Raw genomic sequence first — 21967 nt, 5'->3', positions numbered from 1 at the left:
CCAGTGACAGACAAATACTGTCCGATTCTATGTAATGTGTGGGCTGGGGTTTTAGCTCAGCAGCACAAGTGCCTACCTGGCAAGCATGAGGTCGTGAGTTCAATTCTCAGTTCAAAAATAAAAAATAAAAAATATTCTGTAATGTGCAAAGCCTTTGGCATAGTTAGAACCATGGAAACAAAAGTAGAATAAAGGTTGCTATGGGACAGGCGGGGAGAGAACCAGGGAGCTGTCTGATGAGCATGAGTCTTAGTAGTATTTTCATGTATTTAATATATTAAGACACGGGCTTGCTGGGTTGCCGAGGCTGGCCTCAGGTGATCCTCCTGCCTGGCTGTTACTACTCATCCACTTCGGTTGTTTTGAGCCGAGGAGGCTTTAGAGAACTGCTATGCAACCATGTGGATCTGGTTAATGCCACTGAACTATATATTTAAAAACGGTTATGAGAATGAATTTATAGCATGCAGTTTCACGATAAAAATGAAATCCTCATAAATGAATGAGCAAATGATGAGATGGATGAGTGAGTGGTTTCTCCCCAAAGAGCTGTGAGAATGTGCTCTTCCTGGGAGCGTGTGAGTTTTAAAAGAAAATTCTTGGGGGTGAAAATAGCAAGCAAATTCTTTCACAGTGGTGGAACCGCAGACAGCTCTGGGGCTCGCCGTGCTGCTTTTTAAGCTGTAATTTGGGAGAAATATAGCTTTGGAAACCTAATAACTGGTTATTGTTCTTTCAGTTTTTGGAAGCATAAAGTCAATATGTCTTCGAAGAGCTTGGCTCCCTTCCATGAGTCATCAAAAACATACTTGAAATTTAATGCGGATGAGAGATACACCCAAAACATTTTTATTTTATTTTTTAAAAAGTATTTATTTATTTACTGGGTGGGCATGCGAGACGAGCTCCCTAGCATGGAGCTCTAGCCCCAGCCAACCCAAACTGTGTTCTACCAGGTTCTGGGCTCGATAGTGTGGCCGAGGCATGGGCTGTGGGAGAGGAATGTGCTTGCTTGGAGTCTCATTTCCAGGACTCAGGGAGTACTGGACTCCTTCCTGGTAGGACACCCTGTATTTCTGCTTTTTCCCACTGTCACTTGTCCTTAGACATAACTTGGCCAATCTTTCCCACTTTTTACAGTCTTTCCAAGGTATTCATCTCGTAACAAAAGGAACTGAATAGGACATGGAATGGTCTACTGAGTGCCTTTTTGGGGCTGGATTCTGGGCCTTGGCAGTCAGGGACAGGGATGACATCCAAGGTTACCAGGCCCGGGAGTGAAATTTCTGAGAGTGAAACCTGTAAAATCTGGATTCTCTACACACTGATTGCAGGGTCTGAACCCACATTTCAACTCGAACCCTTTGGGGCTAGAGAAGACCTTCCTCATTTTTATTTGTATTTTTGGTATCAGGGATTGAACTCATGCTTGCAGGCAGGCGCTTGTGCTGCTGAGCTGTGTCCCGGCAAAGATCTGCTTTATAAGAGTCATCCTACAGGTTCCTGATCTCAGGACAGAGGTGTCCGTACTGTCACTTTTCATGTAAGCAAACGGCAGGTGATTTCCAGGAGGAGCCTGGCTCTGAGTCCGTCTCCTGGCTGTCACTCGGGGCCGCACTCACCATCTGGTGCACTGCATGGTCTTCCAGGACAAAGCAGATCTCCTGCGTTCCCTTCTCTCTGCTCCTCAGGCCTTTCCAGTGAAGTCCAGGCTCTTTGGTCTGGAGGCGAAGACCTTCCTTCCTGTGCCAGCTCTGTCTCCTTCCAGCTGTCAGCGTATGCGTGGGGGAAGGGACCTGAACCTCGAGGAGGACAGAAACCTGTCCCGCCATGTGCCCGTGTGTTCCAGCACCTCTGTGTTTGTTCATGTTTTCCTCTGGCTGCAGGGGTGACTCCTGGGTGTCAGTATGGGAGGGGTAGAGGACAGCTGCCTGCTGGGATGGGGGTTTGAGGGAGTGTGAAGCTGTGTTTACACCTGTCTTTCTGTAGAGCAGCTAAATTTTCTGTCCCAGAGGCTGGGATGTTATGGACCTCCTAGAGGAGCTGGACCACGCTTCTCCATCCTCAGCCGTTTACTACCAAGGCTCAGCCTGGCCACCTCATTCATGATGGTCACCCCCATGGGTGGGCCCTGCCTGCTGGGCTTTACTTCTCAGGGTGCATACTCATCCCCTTTCATGGAGCAGCTGTTCACAGCGGTCTAAACTCCCTTTCTGGTCCATCTCCTCACCTGCCAGGTTCATCCTGCAGTCCCTTGCTGTGACTAACTGGAAAGGAAAGAAGCCAGCACTTATCCTTGGAGGCCAACCACAGGAGTCTTTGCTTTAAATTTCTAGTACTGGGCTGGGGTGTAGCATTTGCCTTGCATGCATGAGGCCACAGGTTCAATTCCCAGAACTGCCAAATAGAAAGTGTCCTAAGAAAAAATTTCAAGTTTAGCAGGGTTAACATATCGGGAGACGAGCTTCCCAGAGCAGACTATTTATTATTCACTCTTTTCAGGAACAGGGAGCCCAGCATGCCAAGGGCTCACACGGGGAAGTACCGGGCATGTCCAGGAGGAGGTGGGGAAGAGTGGGAAGACAGGGATGGCAGGCCTAAGGTTGGCTGGTCAGCGTACTCCCCGTAGCTCTGGGGCACAGGAGTTGTCTGACACTTGCCTGGAGCAATCAGGGAAGGACAGTAGCCATGCATCTGACAGCCTGGGACAGAGCAGGCTAAGTCTGGGCTCTGTGCTGCTTGGCTTGTGATGGTGAGCTGGTTATTGTCTCTGGGGACTGGCTGCTCTTGGGATGGACTGTCCTTCAGCACCAACAAGGCCCCAAATATTAAAGCATCAGCACAGAGAAGACAAGGTGAACACTGTCCTTGAGGAGAAGGTGTCTCTTACTGTGCGATATTCAGGCTGAGCTGTAGCACCCATTAACCCTTGTGGACTCCGGGCACCTGCCTTCCAGGGCTGTTCTCCAAGTGGGGTCAGGTGGGACTGGGTGAATGCATTAGTCAGTTTCTCGTCGCTGGGACACCACGCTCAACACCTGCAATTTAAAGGAGGTGAGGTAACTTGACTCATGGTTTCAAGGGTTTCTGTCCAGGCAGGATTCAGTCCAAGGTGGAGAGGCACGCTGGAGCACAGCTGCTTAGTTCATGGCAGCTCAGGGCAGATCGGGGAAACAACGCCAGGGAGGAAGGGACCTGGGACCATACACAGTACCCAAGGCCACACCTCCACTACCCTTCTAGACACACCTGGGGGTATGCTTTGCTGATGTGCCAGGTGGTTCTTAATTCAGCCAAGCTGACCCAACAGGATAGCGGTCACAGTGAGGACGTCAGAGAGCCCGGCTTGCCACCTTTCCATGTGCTTCCAGCAGTGCTGGACTGTCCTGTGATTACTTGCCCTGGGCAAGTGTGCTCCTCTGGAAGGCAGGGATCCTCTCTCAATGTGAGGTTCTGGTGGGTCACGGGCACAGTTCCTCTCCAGGTGGCCAGGCTCCAGAAGGAGGGGGGAGTCCTTTCCTGTGGGATGAGCCCCCATGAGCTGGGGGACACATGCTGCTAAGCCACCTTGGGAAAACTGCATCTCAGGTGAACTCACTGCTGTCACAGCAGGTAGTATCATAGCCACGAATTCACATGATCTTCACATGCATCCCTGAGGGCGGAAAGGGGTTTGATCACCAGTCTCGTTGCAAGGTGAGTCTGAGGCTTGTGGGTCTGTGCTTCCACCTGACACAGGGAGCATGAGGGGGACGGGATGCCTGTCCAGGTGTGCCCCTCTTGGCCATGGTGCGCTCCTCTATACTCGACAGGAGGATGGGAACTTGGTGCCACGTGGTGCTCTGGTTCTCAGTGCAACACACCCTCTGGCTCCAAAAGCAGGTAGTTTTGCAAGGGCTCAGGCAAGGGTAACAGGGGCACAAGGTGAAAACACTTCTTGCCGAAGAGTTTGCGCAGGGCACAGCGGCAGAGGTGCTGCAGGCAGCGCGGGGTGTGGGCGAGGGCGAAGAGAGACTGGTAGAAAGGCTGGTGGATCTGGAAAAGAAGGCAGGTGGATCGTAATCTGTGCATGGAACCAGCAAGGGTGTCTTCCTAGCCAGGCTGTGGATGGGATAGGCTGGCCTTCTGTGGCTCACAGATACCAGGTAGCAAACATGCGGCCACAAGGGCCACTGTGCAGGGTTTGTGTAACTTTCTGAAGCATAGCTCACCGAGTCAGGGGGAAGCTGTCCTGCTGAGCCCTTCCCTTGGGCCAGAAGTGGCTCAGGAACCTGAGGCTCAGGGCTCAGCCGCACACGCTGGATGCAGGCCAGTGGTTTTTTGAGACAGGGTCTCACTCTGTAACCCAGGGTGGCACTGAACTCTCAGCTTTTCTACCTCAGCCTCCAGGGTGCTGGTCACCATGCCTGACTCTTTCTCACTCTCGTGATCGCCTAGGAACTCTGTCTTGTAAACAAGTGATGCCTGATGCTGTGTGGCCACATCCTGAGCCATCAGTGGATGAGGACCACACACAGGGCCAGACTGGCACATCCAGAAATGGAGCCAGGATCTGTGTATTGGGGTAGCTGCAAGGCCTCCTTTTTGGGTTCCTTTTGTGTGTCAAGGCTCCTCTTTGTTTAGAGAATAATGATAAGAAGTCTGTACATGGCTCAGTATACATGCAGTTTCACCTGTATTTTTGATCTGTGAATGGTGTGCTCCGTGGAAGCACAATCCACAGATATGCAGGCTGGGTGCAGAAACTCAGTCCTGCTTGTGTGATTCCTCAGCCTCCCACCCAGGAAAAAATGGAAATTACACAAATGCACCCTCAATTTCTTCTCCTCCTTCCTTCTTCCAATGCTTAATGCCTCCTGAGGTTCAGTGCAAGACTCCCCACAAATATGCAAAGGAGACACAGTTTGCATCTGAGGGGAAACCAAGCCAGGCGCACACCTGATAGACTTCACCGGGGATCAGCTCCTTCCAGGCCTCGGACACACGGAGCTGAGCGTAGGAGTTGAAAAGGACCTCAATGACCACAGGGACTGGAGCACAGGTCCTCAGCACCTGGTGGAAGAGGGGAGATCTGCTATAAGGGTGATGCTTGGGTCCACATGGCAGGGGCAGGAGATGAGGGAATGGGCATGGATTCCATGGCTGCCCCCAAACCCCAGCTGGGTTGGCTCCATTCCCAGGTCACCCAGGGAAGACAAAGGTGACAGCAGGGCAGGGTTGGCACAGGGGCAGTGACCAGTGTGCAGACAGACACAAGGCCACAGCTCTGTCAGGGCCTCCGGTCCTCAGGGGAGCTGCTGCTGGCCTGGCAGGCTCTGGCTTCTTTCTTCTGCAGAGCTGCTCCTGAGGGAAGGAAGGCAGTTCTGTTGGAGCCCAGTCCTGAGGACCAGCACTGTCCTAATTTCACACCTCAGTGTCCTAATGTTGGGAAACTGAGGTGGGTGGGGGAGAAGATGTGTTTTGGTGCTAAATTTCGTCTTGGCTGGCTCTTACATTGTATTTCCACAGTCCCCACTGGCAACAATTTCTATTTTCTTATTTGCAAATTTATAAATCAAGTCCATGACTTCATCATAAAGATGAAAACACTATTTGCTTTTGAATAATAAGTTTCTGTATCATGGGGCAATGTGAACATACTCGAAAGTAGATGGAACAGAATGATAAACTCCCATGCACCCACCACCTGCCGGGAGTCAGTCCTGCCCATTCACACCCCCTACCATAGGCGCCAAGCAGATTTCATGTGCTGTGGCTTATATGGAAATGTGGGTGGAGCTTTTTGGAGGTGGCAGGTTTTAGGGAGTATGGTACACGGATTGAGTATGTGGTACCGCCTTAGTCCACTAACTGGCTTACAGTTCTGAGTGTGGGTAATGGGCAAGTCCACCGTGCATGTGGGTGGCACCGCTCAAAAGGCTGGTGGCCTTGATAGGATAAAAGGGAAAAGGAGGCCTGTTGCTCTTGGCTGCTGGCTGCTGCCCCCTGCCTGCCTTGCCATGGACTGTTTCTCCTCTGTGCTGCCTCTCTGCCATGTTGCCCTCCTTGGAGCCAGCTGACTGTAGACTGAAACTTCTACAAACTGTGAGCCAAAATGAGCCTTTCCTCCTTTTACTTGTGGGTGTCAGGTATCTTGTCTCAGCAGTGAGAAAAGCAACTAAGACATCACGTATCCTATCATTTGTAATTATCTCACTGTGTCTGTTGAAAGACCTTTTAGAGGACACATAAGCATGATTTGTTATTGTAACACCTAAGGAATTAACAATTATTTAATGTCATTTATGTTTAGTCAGTATTTAAATCCACGCGTTCTCTTATATGTATTGTATTAGTAAAATAACTTATTGGCTGGGTTGTCAGAGTGTACATTTAGTCTTTTTTTTGCTTTGTGGGGTTGGCTTGCAGCAGACACTGGATGCACTGTTCTGGAGCCTCATGGTGGGATTCTGCTGAATGTTTCCCTGTGGGGTTTGGGAACCTGCTGCTCCTCCTCTGTCTTCTGCAAGCCGGGCGTTGGATTTAGCAGCTTGATGAAATTCAGATTTGATCATGGAGAGGGCCAGGCTTTTTTATAGCTCTCTTTTTGAGATGTGAGGTCTACAAGTGTCATTAGATAGCGCTTTCTCTTTCTTGAGAAAGTTGAGGTTGTGGGGTTTTCCTGAGGCCAGGCACTGTGACACAGGATGACCAAAGCCCGCTGCAAGGCTGGACCTGCACCTGCTCCAGGCCTCCCCGCGCTGGGCCCAATGGAGCAGGGAAACCGCTCCTTCTGGTGCCCTCACAGTTCCAGATCTAAGACCCTTTGGAAACACACAATGTCAGAAGCAAGAAAACAACTTAGACTTCTTTGTTCAGATATAGCTACAATTAACCTGTTGTATGGAATGAGACAAAAATAATATATATGTGGTTGGATCTAATTTAGGAAGGGCCCTCTTAAACGACTTTTGGCTTTATTAACAGTGAGAAAGCGGTGTCTAGTCAGCAGAACCCAGACTGAGTTCTGCTTCGGAATCCTTCCCTGGGGTGCTACCGTGGAGTCCCTGCTCCGGGCTCCCAGGCAGGTCACGAGGAGACTGTTAAGGGCTGGTGCTCAGCAGGGTTTGGAGCATTCGGTGTATCTCTGATGTACAATCAATTTAGGATGATTTTATTGGGTTGCACTGCCACTGTAAATTGAGGTGCATTTTGTAATGAAAATAGTGACTCCTTCGTATATCATTTTGAAGCTTGATTGTTTTTCCACTAGGTTGTAAACAGCCAGGCATGGTGGTACATACCTGTAATCCCAGCTTTTGGGAGGCTGAGGGAGGAGGATTGCCACAAGTTTGATATCAGCCTGGGCTACATAGTGAGTTCAAAGGCCAGTCTTCACTACATAGCAAGATCTTATCTCAAAAACTAAAACAAAAACCAAAAATGGTGCACAATTCAAACATTATAAATGACCACGTCAGTACAATTTTTGTTGCCATATATTTTATTTTTTAATTTATTATAATGTATTCATTATGATAACTCCCTATGTAGAACTCACTATGTAGACTAGGCTGGCCTTGCGTTAGTATTTTTGATATAATAATGAATATCCTTGGGTATCACTCTTTCCATTCTATCTCTTTCTGTCCCAAGTTTTTGTTTGTCTTATTGGCATTGGGGATGAAACCCGCGACCTCTGTACTGAGTACTTTCCCAGCTATTTAAAAAATATTTGAGACAGGGTCTCCCTAAGTTGCTAAATCTTCCAGGCTGGGTTCAAACTTGAAATCCTCCTGTCTCAGCCTCCCAGAGTTCTGGGTTAATAGGTGTACACCACCACACCTGGTTGTTATTTTAAAATATTTAAATTCAATTCCTAGAAACAGAATTGCAGGGTTAAATGGTACCTATATTTATAGATTTTTACAGCATACTGCCAAATAGAGACACATCAGTTGGCCCACTTTGTGAAGGACTGGACTTCACAAAGTCCAGTCCTTTGTGAAGGAGTGGCTTTGCTCCCGTCCCCAAGGTGTCCGATTTTTATACTTGATAGGTTCAATATGGACTACTCTCTTTTGGTTTGGGGCCCATTTGTTTTTCTTCTTTTATGAATTGTTAAATGATATGTTTTGCTCATTTTTCTACTGATCTGTTCATTTTCTCACTGAATTGTAACTGTACTTTATTCACCAGTTATGTAAGCATTTTTGCAAATAATGGTATTACTTCTTCCTTGATAGTAATATTTCTTATCATCTTTGTTGTCTGATTAGAGCTTTTTATATTTAGTGTTAACTACCAATGTTAGTAGCAGGGGTAATCATGTTTTATTTCTAATTTTAATGGGATAATCTCTAATGTTTCTGCATAACCAGACACTAGATACTGTTTTTAGACAAATATTTGTTCTGAGTTCTAGTAATTACTACAAGGTTTGAGATTTAATTTTTTTACATTTATTTAGAATATTTTCTAATATTGACCCATTTTTGCTTTTGTAAAACAGACCTACTTTGTTTATTCTTCTCTTTATTATATATCAGATAGATTATATATCATAGGTATTAACATACTATAGAACCATATAGATATACTATAGTATATATAAATATATGTAATTATTATATACAACATAATTGTATGTTTAATTTACTAATTCTTATATCTCTTTAGTAATTGATGTTGATTTATACTTTAATTTCTTTTCTTCTTCTTTTTTTTGAGACAGGGTTTTGCTACTTAGTCTAGGCTGGCCTTGAACTCACTATGTAGACTAGGCTGGCCTTGAACTCATGGTGATCCTCCTGCCTCAGCTTCCCAAATTCTGGCATTATAGTTATTCACCACCATGCCTGGCTCTTGAATATTTTTAATCAGGTTTGAATAATATTTTGTGCCTACTATATTTGGTAAAGCTAATTGAGAAGTTTCAATTTTTTGAATATTCTAGAAGATTTGAAAAACTAGACAATTATTGGAATTAAGAGGAAACAATAGATTTCTTTTGGTGGTGCTGGGGATGGAACCCAGGGCTTCACACATGCTAGGCAAGTGCTCTACCACTGAGCCACAACCCCAGCATCCAACAGAGCTTGCATTCAGTTTCTAGCAATAATTTGATACTTTAGATTCTTCTATAGTTACTGGAATATTTTATTTTGATTTCTTTCCTTTTCTTTAAAAATAATTTTTCTTTTTGAGATAGGCTCTAGCTATGTAGTTCAGGCTAGGCTAGAACTTGGGGTGATCCTTTGGCCTTGGTCTATGCAGTGCTGGCATTACAGGTGTGTGCCACCACACCTGGGTATCTTTTTTTTTTTTCACTTAAAACTTTTTTTTTTTTTTTTTTTTTTTTTACCGGTACCAGGGATTGAACTCACAACTGTGCGCTTGCAAGGCAGGTGCTTATGCCACTGAGCTAAATCCCCAGCTCCCTATGCCTGGGTGTCTTAATTTCTTCTGCAATCAAAGCATCTGTTTTTTGGGGGCAGTGGTCTTCACTTTAAAGAAATTTAGCACTGCGCATGTGACATGCAGGGCCCGATGGGACGCACGCTGATGTGGGATCATCGCAGATACGCTGCAGATCACCAATACAGGGCCTGACTCTAACCACACTGGGAGTGACAGGGCAGCACAGGGACTGGACCTGGAGGTAGAATGTCACCAGCCCTGGGGCTGGGAGTGAGTTGGCCCTGGTCTTGGTTATTGATGGGACACAACACCTGACACCCAAAATGAAGGAAGGAAAGGTTTATTTAGCTCACTATTTGTGGAGGTTTCAGTCCATAATCAGCTGGCTCCAAGGCAGGGTGGCATGGCACATGGGCAACAGTTCAAGGCAGCAGCCAGGGCAAAAAGGGGGGACAGCCTCTTCTCCTCCCTTATATTGCATACAGGCCACCCCCTACCCCCACGGTAGTATGGCACTCACAAAATTTCTGTGCCCTTCTCTTGCATAGGATGAGGATATTTACAAAGTAAGGATCCTGGCTCCTTGCTAAGTCTCTCAGTTAAACTTATGAATTTCTCAAATTGACACATTGTATCAACCATAACAGCCTTGCAGGGAGGGGGTCAGGGCCCTGCAGCAGTGGGCTGTGTGCCCCTGTGTCTCTGGAGCCATTTCTTCCTTGGGTGCTCAGCATCTCCTGCTGGAAGCCATGCATTGCATCATGCTTGCATAACCCACCTCCCCAGACCATGACAATGACACAGGTGCTCTGGTGACAGGGTAGGGGGACTGCAAGACGTGAGCAATGTCACCTGACTTGGACTTAGGCTTTCTGCCAGTGATGAGTCTCTACCGGAAGAAGTGACACCAAGACCTGGCTGTGGGCCACCAGGAAATGGAGCATCCTGGGGACCAGACTGGGCGGGGCAGGGAAACATTATGCCAGGTGTGGGAGCTGAAGTACACAGCTGGGCATGGAGTGGGACACAGGAAGAGGTGAGAAGTGCAGCTGGAGAGGAAGGCGGGGCCAGACTATGAGAGCACTATCACCCACAACGAGGGACCAGAACACACCTCAGGACATGGGACACTTGAGGACCACAGCTGGAAGAGCCCTCGCGTGAGATTCTACCTTAGACACCCATGGGGAGCAGCGCTGAAGAGGTAGAGGCTCAACCGCTTCAACTCCGTGGCGCGGTCAGGATGGAGCTGAGGACCCAGACAGAGCTGGGGGATCCTGGGCACTGACTTCCCTGTTCCTGAGCCCTCTTCGATGCTACTGCACAGTCAGTCAGTTGGCAAATGTCTCCCCATCAGTGATGAGTCCCTGCTCCTCACAAACCGCCATTGCCTGAGCTCTGGAGCCCATGGCCTCACTGGCCGCTGTGGCCTGCTGGACAATGTGGCCGGCGTCATCGTCCTCATGTGTTCTTTCTTTCCTGGGCTTCCATGAGACCACATTCTCACATCTTCTCCTACCTCAATGGTTGCGTCTTGTTGATCGCTGGTCTCTCTCTGAGACGGTCCTGTGAGATGCCCAGGTGGGCCTCAAACTCGTGAACCTCCGATCTCAGCTTCCAGAGGGGCTGGGACTCTCAGCATGTCCTAGGCTGCCTCATCTCCATCTTTTCCAAGTCGGAAGGGTACTGCTATGGTCTGATCCCTATCTCTTCCCTGTTTACTCTCCCTTCCTGGTGACCTGGCCAGCTCCCTGCCACCCACCAGCCACCAACACCCCAAGATGACTCTCTGAGCTGGTTATGTGTCACATTTCTCTCCTGAGCTCTGGGCCAAAGACTGCCTGCCAGCTCCACATCCCCACATGGCTCCATCTCACCCACAACACATCAGAGGCAGAGCCCGGGTCATCAGCCACAACTTCCACATCTCAGAGATGGCAGAACCCATCTTTCTGGTTTCCAGGGCCAAAGCCCAGGGTCTGCTCGAGCACCTGTTTCCCTTGCACTCCATATCCAATGGGCAGGAAGTCCTGTTGGCACTGCCAGTGGGGTTTTCATCTGGGTTAGATCTTGTCCTTCTTCTGCCACTGTCATTTCACACGAGGTCACAGGACTCCACACTCTCCGCCCCTCCTCTGCTCTGTTCCTCTGGAAGCACTTCCATGACCCGGAGCCAGAAAGACCTTACAGAGCTTCAGCCAGGTGAGGCCACTGCAGTGTCTCCAGTGATCAAAGCCACCCTTAAAGGAGTGTCCCTTAAGGTCCCTCCCAGGCTGTGCCCCATCTCTGACCTCATCTCCTACTGCTGTCTCTCACTGGCTTTCTGCACTGTGGCCACCTGGTCTCCAGTCTGTCCATGTGCAGGTCAGTTTGCTCCAACCTCCGGCCACAGACTGGCTGGCTGCTCCTTTGCTGGTGGCTCCTCACATGACTGCATCATCTCGCACATGTCTTTGTACAAAAGTCTCTGGCCCTGCCCGTTGAATTTAAAATTCAACTGCCTTCCACTCTTTCTTTCTCTGTGAAAGTTGTCACAGTTAAAAGGAGTCATTTCTGTGGATTGTTTTTTGCAATGCTTTTGTAAGTCAGGGGCTGTGAGGAGAACAATTAGAATCAGGGTACAGAATTTATAATATTATTTTACGATGGCCACCCAGAGTTAACACAAGAAAGTTCAGGAGGGGCCAGGGGTTTAGTTCAGTGGCATAAGTGTTTGCTTGGCAAGTGCGAGGTCCTTAGTTTGATCCTTGGTACAAAAAAAAAGAAAGAAAGAAAGTGCAGGAAATCTGTCCCCAACACTGAAGACCCAGAATATTCAACCAAGGGCCTGGATCCCACAGCAATGTCCTGCACGAGTTCACATGAAGACCTAGAGCCCATGACAATGCCTTCCACAAGTCCAACTGGAGGTCTAGAGCCCACAAGAAGGACTCACACCAGTCTGTTTTACAGATCTGTGCTGGGAAGGCCCAAAGGTCAGCAGTGGAAGCTAGAAGGTCTCTGCCAGTGGGGTGAAGGAGTTGTGCTGGTAGATTGAGGGTTCTACACTGGAGCCAAGAAATCACACTCAAAATAAGAACCAAGGCTGCCCTGAAAAGTACCACATCCATCTTCAGCCACACGGAGGTCTTGAGCTCCTCCGACAAGCACAGTAGAGTACGTGCCACAAAGCCAATTTGACGAGTTTGTCCTGGAGATTAAACAGCACACATCTTCCCTTCTGGAGCCAGAAAGTGATGCATGGTGTAGGGACCAGAGCTCTCCCACAGTGAACCACAGCCACTATTACCAGCAAGGTCCTGAACTCCTCTGATGACAATGGTTGAACTCACACTAGGGAAGTCATGACAAGCTCCTCCAGGAGAACCAATGTCTCAAAACAGCAACACTTAGAGAAACCCACAATGCCTAGCTCTTCTTCTCCACATCTCTATTTATGCTGGCTCTTTCCTCAGGTGAGCCATCTACACTCAGCACCATGCTGATTTAATTCCACTGGTGTTAAGCTGGCCACCAGTTTTTAATCCATAACAAACACTAAGATTGATATCCAGAGCCAAATGCACAGCAGGCAAGCACTCTGCTGCTGAGCAACACCTCCAGCCTTGATGTCTTTCTTTTGTCACCAAGATGAAAGCTCTCTTGGCTGTCTTAAAATTCTACATTTTTTCTTTAAAAATCTGTAGCTGATATTTCATTGTTTTTTGTTAATGTTGCAACATCTGAATTCAACCTGACTTTTATTCTTCAAGGAATAACTTGCTTTCTGCTTAGATAAAAATCTTTCTGCTTGCAAGATTTTTCCATGTACTTTAAAGACATTTTTCCTAGCATGTGGGTAGGTGTATCTCCATCATTGATTAGTAGAGAATAGTTATTCAATTTCTAACGAAAAGTTAAGACCTACAGCATAGCTAAGGTTTCTTCTATTATATCTTTGATTATGATTTCTGTTCCATGTGTTCTAGGATCTTTTTCAGTAAATCACTAATCTGTGGGCTGGCTCGCTACTCTATTCTTCATACCCATTACTTTCTCTTAGTTTTCTTGGCTCTGTGATTTTTCTTTTCACTTACTGCTGCAGGGAAGGGAAGGTTTAAACCAAGTAGAGAGACTTCTGTTGAGCTTCTTCAAACAAAAAGCAACTGCATGTAAAAGGGGAAGATGGTTGGTTCAGTTACTGGCAGCAACCTTGCAGCCAATAGAAGAGGCCTTCTAAGGGCACAGCTGACCCATGGGCAGGGTGGAGAGAGCTGGAAAGCACCAGTCCTCTGTGTTTGACGACATTGCCAGGACACTGCAACAGTGTCCCGAAGCCTGCAACTTGTGCACTACTGGGTTTTGTGAGGTAACAAGATACATTTTCTTATTTTAATCACTTTGAGTTGAATTTCCATTTATATTAAGAACCCAAGTGGACAGAAGAAACCACTGTATGTATTTTCAACCAGAGGGAACTGAACACCTGGAACTGATTATCCAGGTAACTGAGCTGAGAAGCCAACAGGGAAGAGGAGGAGGGCCAGATGGACAAACTCTCCTATAACACCTGACACTAAGAGTTTAGAGGAGGAGAGGTTTAATTTGGCTCATGGTTTAATGGGTTCAGCTTATGGTCAGTGGGCTCAAAGGCAGAAATGGCATGGCGGCAGGGAACAGCAGCCAGGAAGCAGACAGAGAAGGGAGGAGCCATGGACAAGAATGCATCCTTCTGGGTCACACTCCCAGTGGCCACCTCCAACCAGGCCCCACCTCCTAACAGTACATTCACCCATGAACTCATCCACAGGGGGACCCACTGATGGGTCCAGTTACCTTCCTACAGCTCTACCTCTGAGCACTGAGACTTGTGGGGACATTCTAGATCTAACCATCGCAGTGGAGATGAGCAAAACAGAGGCCTGCTGTGCCCCATAGAGCTGGAGGGCAATGTGACACGACAACATTGACATAGTACTGAGACCAGGGTCATCTGGTAGAGGTTGGAACTAAGGGAAGAGGCTGAGTCAGGGGCTGGGCTGCGGGTCTGGGGCCATGAAGGGAGAGGCATCAGGCAGGGGCTTAGTCATAAGGGCATGTGATGTGGCCAAGAAAGCTGCACAGGCAGAGGAAGAGGAGGGGAGATGCTGGCTTTCTTCTCCTCACTTTAGTTACCTGCGTGTTTCCCAGGGGCTGGGCCCAGACAGGGGCAACTGTCATGGGATGCTGCATTCACTGGAAGGGGCTGCCCCTCTCCCTGGCCCTCAGGACACAGAGGAGACACAGAAATAATACACAGTGGTCCTGAGGTCACACAGGCAGATCATACGGCACCCTGATTAATGTCAGTTCTTTTGTGGAACTGGAGAATAAACCCAGGACCTCCGCACTGAGCTACATTCCTGGCCCTTTCAAAATTCTGAAACAGGTCTCACTAACTTGCTAAATTGTTAAGTTGCTCAGGCTGGGTTCAAACTTGTGATTTTCCTCCTTCAGCCTCTCAGAGTGCTGAGATGACAGATGTGCATTACCACACCAGGCTTGACTTACATCACTGATCTGATTTTTCTTTATGAATCTGCCCTGCCTCTTAGTTCCTTTAACATGTAATTTAACCTGTACGGGTTTGGATTGTATTCTTGCACTCCTGGGGCAGCTCTGTCTCCTCCCTCTTTCCAGGTCATTCCGTAGACTTCATTGGAACCTGCTGTTTTTATGAGTCATGGAGGCTCTGTCTCTGTGCCGTTGAGGATGATGGCACAGTCTCTGAGACTTCCAGATCTTCTCAGGGGAGATACAGATTTCTTCTCTTTTGTGGCTGCTGTCCCATTTTTCTGTTTTTGGCCCCTTTTCTGCTACTTTTCACTTTCTTTCTTCTTTTCTTTTTTAATTTTTTTATCGGTACCAGGGACTGAACTCATGACTGCCTGCTTGCAAGGCAGGCGCTTATGCCGCTGAGCTAAACCCCGGCCCCTCTTTCTTCTTTTCTTTGTCCACACTGAGTTGCATCCTCAGCCTTTTAAAGATATTTTTAAATTTTGAGGCAAGATTGCCCTAAATTCCCTGGGCTTGGCTGAACCTTGTGATCCTCTTGCTTCAGGCTTGTAGAGTGCTGGGATTACAGGTGTGCACCGTCACATCTGGCTTCTCCACTCTTTAGTTTTGTGACGAAGTGGGGAACCAGATGTAAACTATGTGTGGGAGAGTCCTGGTCCTGTTCTTTGTTCCCCTGGAGGCTGGGGTGGGCATAGTGGAGAACGCTGACCGAGCAGGACTGACCCGTTCCCAGGCGCACCTGTGGCCTCAGCTTGCAGCCTCCTCCTAACAGACTCCATGGGTGGCTCTGCAGCCCAGTCCCCATCTCCACCTCTGTCCTTGTCCTTGCTCCACCTCCTCGAGTGCATGACAACCCCGTAAGTGGTCCTACTGGCTGGTGAGGTCTGCCTGATGCTCGGGCACTCATGGCGGTGCTTGGAGCGACAGCAGATGGGAGGCATCTGGCTGGGGCTGGGGCTGATGCTGCCGCCTTTCTCTCCTGCCTTCTTTTTTGTCCCTTTTTTCCTTCCGTCTCTGTTCTCAAACACATTTCTAGGAAGACAGGACTAGACTGTTGCTCCTCTGAAATGGGTTGTCACATCGACACTGCAGAATTATCATCTCCATTTCCTCCCCCAACCTTCCCCTTGCCCCCAATCTACCACCGGCACCGAGTTGGGCTTAAGCAGACCACCGAGAATCAGTGAGGCAGAGGGAGCACAGAGGCTGGGCTGCAGACGGAGCATGTGGGCCCTGGGCCCATCTTACCGGCCTGGGCAGCCCTGCGCCTCGCCACCCACGTATCCTTGACACATGCAGCCTCGAGACTGCGCCGTTTCCTCCTGTTTCAGGAACCCCCTCCTCTGCTGGGGGGGGGGAATCATGCCAGGAGGGATGGCCCCAGTCCCCCAGTCCTGCTCTGGTCCTATTTAGACTGTGTCCTGGGCATTTCCTGCCTCCTTAGGCCTTGCTAACCTCAACGTTAAACAGTGGTCCTGATCGGCTCCATCACTTCTTTGCAAGACATTACATGGCTCTCAGGGACCACACGCAGTGTGGCTGTTCCCTGCCTGTCCCCAGCCTGTCCTCGCCTGGGCAGGGCTGTTTCCCTGGTGCCACAGCTGTGGCGCTACCTACTCCTACCCCTACCCCCTCCCCCGGGTCACAGACTGTGACAAAGTCTTATTGCCTGTCTCTGGGAATTCATTTTCTGTCTCCTCTGTTCCACCTCTCTGGGGCTCCCCGCCCCTCTGTGTCGTGCCCCTCACGTTTGCTAGGCAGCTGGCTGCCTTCATTATTTTTACGCCAACACAGTTTAAAAATCTCCGCTGCCTCCTCGCTGTCTGCAGAGAGGCGGCTGCCACATTACTCTGACATGCTGATGTCATTAGCGTCCACGCGCCCTCTCTTCAGCTAATGAGGCGGCAGAAAGAAAATTAAGGGGAAAAATCACACAGGCACAGTGCGCTCTATGTAGATGGAGGAATCAAACAAGGGCAAGAAAACAGGCGAGATCTTCCCACGTCGCCCCTCCCCGGGGCGAGCGAGCCGTGCAGGAAATGCAGGCCTGGCTTTTGACTACCACTGCCCGGGAGTCTGCACCGGGACACTGTGAGTCTGGGGTGGATGGGTGAAGTCACTTGGCCTCGTTCTTGAATTAGATGAAGACGTAAATGAGACGGAGCGAGTTCTGTGTTTTTGTTTTTATGGTTTTTGGAGACTGGGTCTTGCTGCGTAGTCCAGTCTAGCCTCAGATTTGTGTCAATCCTCCTGCCTCCGTCTCCTGAGTATGGGGATTGGAGGTGCGCACCAATACCCATTCATTTTTAAGCATCATCCATGTCTAGTAGGAGACCAGGCCAGGAGTCTGCAGATGCTTCTAGAATCTGTCCTTTTCCCCACCGACCTCCACCCTCCCTGTTCAAGCCATCTGCCCCCCTCCCCTGATTCCCACACTGCCTGTGGCTTTCTCTTCTTCTGAGTGTTCTCTGGAGCAGAGAAATCATTTGCAAACGCAAATTTGATTATGTCACCTTCTCCACTTAAAATGACAGAGCAGACATCCACTGTCCTCCAGGCAAAGGCCCAATTCTCTAACGAAGGCCTTCCCTTGTTGGAGAGTTTCTGCAAGCTCCTCTTCCTGGTTCCCCCAGCTATTGGTCCTCTTCCTGTCTGTGTATACTGCAAGCCATGTTCTGCCCCAGGACATTGGCTCACACTGTTCCTTCTGCCTGGAATCCCGTTCCATTGGACATAGTTCTGTCTTTGGCTTTGGTGCTGGTCAGTCACCACATGCTCAGGCAGATCTGGCCCTACCTGGCACCTCCATGACAATGTGCTTTTTGGCTTTGCAATGCTTCTTACCATGGCAGCTTTGCACTGGGGTGTGTGTGTGCACATGTGTGTGTGTGTGTGTGTGTGTGTGTGTGTATGCCTGTGTGTCTAACTGCCCACAAGGCAGCGCCACATGGGCAGGAAGTACATATACTCTTATTCTCCATTGTAACTCCAGCACAGAAGCTTCCAAGAAACATTTGTTGAATGGATACTAAGCACTTAAGAGATGGCCCTGGGAAGGGGATACCCCTATTGGTTTGGGGGAAATCACTCAGGGATGCTGCTGTCCCCCAACCCCCTGGTGCACGGGCCAGTCTCCATCTGAGTTATTCAGGGCCACCTGTAGGTACAGTCCCACTCGCTGTGGCTCCTCAGGCTGGAGAAGGTTTGGACAGGGGCACAGCTGGGGGTGAGCATTGGGGGTGAGCTGGTCACATGGGTTGAATGCAAATGACAATCTCCTGGATAAGAGGTGGTACCAGGGGACAAATGGCAGCTCCCACCTGAACGTAGCAGGAAAGGCTGAGAGGGTAGTGGTTGAGGCCCAGGAACTTCGGCTGTTGCCTCCAGCTCTGTGACCATAGAGGCTGTGTCCCTTGTAGAGAGGACTGGATATGAGCCCCTCCCAGACTGTCTGCAGCCCCAACCTTCTCTCGTTGGCTTGAACCAGAGATGCGCTCTTGAAATAGCTGGGAGGAGCAGAGCCACGGACTTGGGCCTCACTGCTGCTTCTGGGATTCCTCTTCCAGGTCAGAAGGGGCAAGCAGGGAGCAGCGCCTTTCATTCCAAACCAGGCAGGAAGTGCACAAGGTCAGAGCCTGACATGGCTGGCCCCACGTTCCCAGGGGTCTCTCTGCCCCTGGGCACTAGGTCCTGCCCTGACAGCATCCAGAATCCAAACCCAGCTGCAGTGGGCCATCGGTGCCTGGGCTGGGTGTCTCTGCCCTTGGCAGGAACCAGTGGGCACTGGGCAGACTGGCCTGGCACTGTCAACATGCTGGCTTCCAAAGCAGGGCCACCCTTTTGGTTCTGGAGGCTCTGCCCCACGTCAGGCTTAGAGGGAGGCTCTATGTCCCCCTGCTGGGGGGACAGCGCTCTTGTCTGGGCATGAACTGTGATTTATGTCACAGCTCTCCAGGAAATCTTTTGCCTCAGTAATTCTGAGCTCCACGGGTGTCTCCTTACATCTATTTAAAGCACGGCTGCTGTCCAAGGACCATGTGCTCTGTGACACCCTGGAGTCCAGGCTGTCCTTGCTGTGGCTGAATTCTGCATGCAAGAGCATGTGTGTCCTGGGCTCTGGCTACACTGTCCCTCTGATGTCCTGCCTGGTGATCAGACCCTTTCCCTGGGGGACACTCATGGGGACCCTGAGCAGAGGAAGATGCTGTCTTCAACTCTCCATGGCATTTTGTCTGGTTGTTCCAAAGCAAGGTTAGAACATCACTTCTCCAAGGATCCTTACAATTGGGATAGGCATGCTGGCCAGGTGCCTCCTAGAGGTGCAAGGGTGTCAGTGCAAAGAGGGGAGATGGTGCTGGTCCAGAGACAGCACAGGGCATGCCGTCTGGAGCTGCTGGAGTCCCCCACATGCAGTCAGCACTGATTGAAGGTCTGCCTGTCCTAAGCCCATCGCAGGTAGTAGTGGGCAGTGCTTTCTCGTGAAAGCATCCGGGTAACCAGGTTTCTCAGAGAAAATCCAATTCTTTCCTCAATGGCGTGGAATCAACTAGAAATCAGGCTATCACAAAGGGCCAAGTACTACCCCCCATACCTGCTCTAACACTGTTCTATAGACCCCAATGCTGCCTGGCCTGGACAGCGAGTGGGAGCTGAGTACACGTCTTTCATGTGTGGCTGATGCAGCACTGGGGAGGGATCCCAGAACAGAGCTCTGGGCGATCCATAAAGGGCCTTATCCTGCATCTCCAGGTCATGGCAGAATTCCTGTCGCCTTGGAGACAGTTCAGGCCACCAGAGGGGACACCTAGGGAGAGGCTGCCCTCAAAGCCGAAACCTGGGCAAAGATCAAGCAAACTAATTAACAAAACACTGTTCTTCATCACCCCTGAAGCACACTGACTCCTTTCTTTTTCCTTATGAGAGACCTCCCTCAATAGTTCCCCTGGGGGCCCACCCCGAGGAGTGCATATTTCACTTTCCATAGCCCTGCAGTTTTCTGTATCAACAGGGGTGGAGGGATACATCTGGGTTTAATGTAGACACAACTTGAATTGAGAAGTGGAGGAGTCACAATGCCAAGGTACAGGGTAGGGAGCTAAGAAACCGGAAATGTTAGGGCATCAGTTATGAGTGGAGCAGGTCTTGCAGAATGCAAGAATGCTGGCATCTTCCCCACCAGATCCAGAGTCTGCCACACAGAAATCCGTGTATTGGCAGAGCCACACAGGACATGACGTAAGGCCAGGGTGAGACAGCATCTGAAGAGGATCACTGTTTTTTAAGTGAGGACACTTGGGGTGTGGTCTGGTGGTTTCCACTTTTCTTGCTCCGTGTACAGACACGCACTTTGCTCTGAACCTGTCTACACTGCCCAGCAAGCATTTGAGAAAAACATGGGAATCACTCTATTTCAGGCCATTGAAAATGCTGCTCTTTAGGGTAATCACTTTTCTGGTATCTGTTCAAAAATCACCAGGCCAAAATACATTTTTTGTAGGTGACTGGTGTGTCCTGGGTGTCAGCAGTAATGTTTAAATTGAGTACACCAAAATTTTAGACCCAATAGAACGATTCCCTTCAGTGAACTCTTTGGAGGAAGATATTCTCTTCTCCCGGCCAATGTTTAGGGAACTTTTGCAAACCCATTCCACCTTTTGGGTATTTTTTCTGATGGGCAACTCATTATTGTTTCAGGGTAAATCGGGCAGGTGGAAAAAGTGCCAAGTTTCTTAGGGTCAAGCTGTGAGAGCAAACTCCAGGCAGAGAGCTGAGGTCTCCACCGAGTGGTAACCTGGATGGGGCATGTCACCCCGGTAGAGGGGGACAGTGTTTGCCAGGTGGACGGCAGGGCTGTGGGGCGGGGACTGAAGGAGAGACGCACGCAGAGGTGTAAAGTGCCACTGTTAACAAGGTGGACAATCAGGTGGGGCAATTTTGTTCCAGATCAGATGCCAGATGCAACGAAGGTTGACCTTCATCGCTCTGAAAAGCTGCGCTAACAGGATATTTGGAGGGCATTACATGAAAGTGCCAGGTGTCCCCAAGGGCTTACTTTGGAAGAGCACATTCTGGTCTACTTATGGGCAATGCAGCCTCTTACTTTTTGGGTGACCCCAGCCAAGAGGAGGTTCCTAAACCCCTGCACCTCAAAGAGGGGTCCCAAGACCAGAGCAGCCTTGACCTCACCTAGGAGGCTGGTGTAAGTGCAAACTCTCCCACCCCAGAAGCTGCCCAGGCGAGGTCTGGACCCATGGAAGTTTCACAGCGCAGCACGCTTTCCTCCTCCAGGCCCGGGACCTGGTATCAAAACCCCAAGGGTGCGCTTTGACCGCCCTTACCTTGGGGAAGGCATCAGGCCACAAGGTGGGGGAACCGTGGTTGAGCAACACCTGCACTGTGCGCTGTGCCTCAGCCAGGGGCGCGCAGGCAGCCCTCTGCAGCGCGTGGGCCAGCGGTGAGGCACCCCCATAGTCGAGCGCGCTTGTGTCGGCGCCGTTCAGCAGCAGCAGGCGCGCCAGGCTGTGGTGCGCACGGCCGCAGGCCTTGTGCAGTGGGCTGCGCTCGTCCTCGTCGCGCGCATCCGCTGCCGCGCCGTGCTGTAGGAGTAGCGCGCACAGGTGCAGGCCACACTCGTGGTCCTCGAGTCTCTGTGCCGCACCGCACGCCACACTCAGTGCTGTCTCACCGCGGCTGTTCCTCGCGTCCACGTGCGCACCATGGCCCAGGTAGAGGCGCGCGTGGTCGTCCAGGCCGTGCTGTGCTGCCACATGCAGTGGGGTGTCCTGGCCCGCGCCCCCAGCTCTCTGTACCGAGGCGCCGTACTCCAGCAGCACTTGTGCACACCTGTGGGGAGGCCAAGGTAGGCACAGAGGTGGGCAAGGGCCAGGGCGCAGCATCTATGCCCAGCACCCACTCCTGCACCCCGACCCACTACCCCCTGGCTGGCATTTATGGGGCAAGTTATCCCAGTTAAATGTTGAGGACCTCAAGAAAAAGGGTGTGCAGTTTGGGCTCCTGTGCCAAGGTCGTGGGA

General features: G+C 50.0%; 1 protein-coding gene across 3 annotated transcripts in view; it reads right to left on the bottom strand.

Moving 5' to 3' along the window:
• Window positions 1–2465: 2465 nt before the first annotated feature.
• Asb18 (ankyrin repeat and SOCS box containing 18) overlaps window positions 2466–21967 on the bottom strand; it is a 59061-nt gene continuing 39559 nt past the window's right edge. For all 3 annotated transcript variants that reach the window (XM_003474394.5, XM_063237058.1, XM_063237059.1), the window contains 3 exons: window positions 21273–21777; window positions 4939–5052; window positions 2466–4035 (listed from right to left, as the gene is read on the bottom strand). In XM_003474394.5, coding sequence (XP_003474442.5) covers window positions 3850–4035; window positions 4939–5052; window positions 21273–21777 — 805 coding nt within the window. In that variant the 3' untranslated portion in view covers window positions 2466–3849. The remainder of the gene's footprint in view (window positions 4036–4938; window positions 5053–21272; window positions 21778–21967) is intronic.

Source organism: Cavia porcellus, unplaced genomic scaffold (assembly GCF_034190915.1).
Source record: "Cavia porcellus strain 051 isolate PalLab524CR breed Dunkin Hartley unplaced genomic scaffold, mCavPor4.1 scaffold_26, whole genome shotgun sequence".
Classification (NCBI taxonomy): domain Eukaryota; kingdom Metazoa; phylum Chordata; class Mammalia; order Rodentia; family Caviidae; genus Cavia; species Cavia porcellus.
The sequence above is the reverse complement of the archived record's forward strand: the minus strand, read 5'-3'. Positions and strand labels throughout refer to the sequence as shown.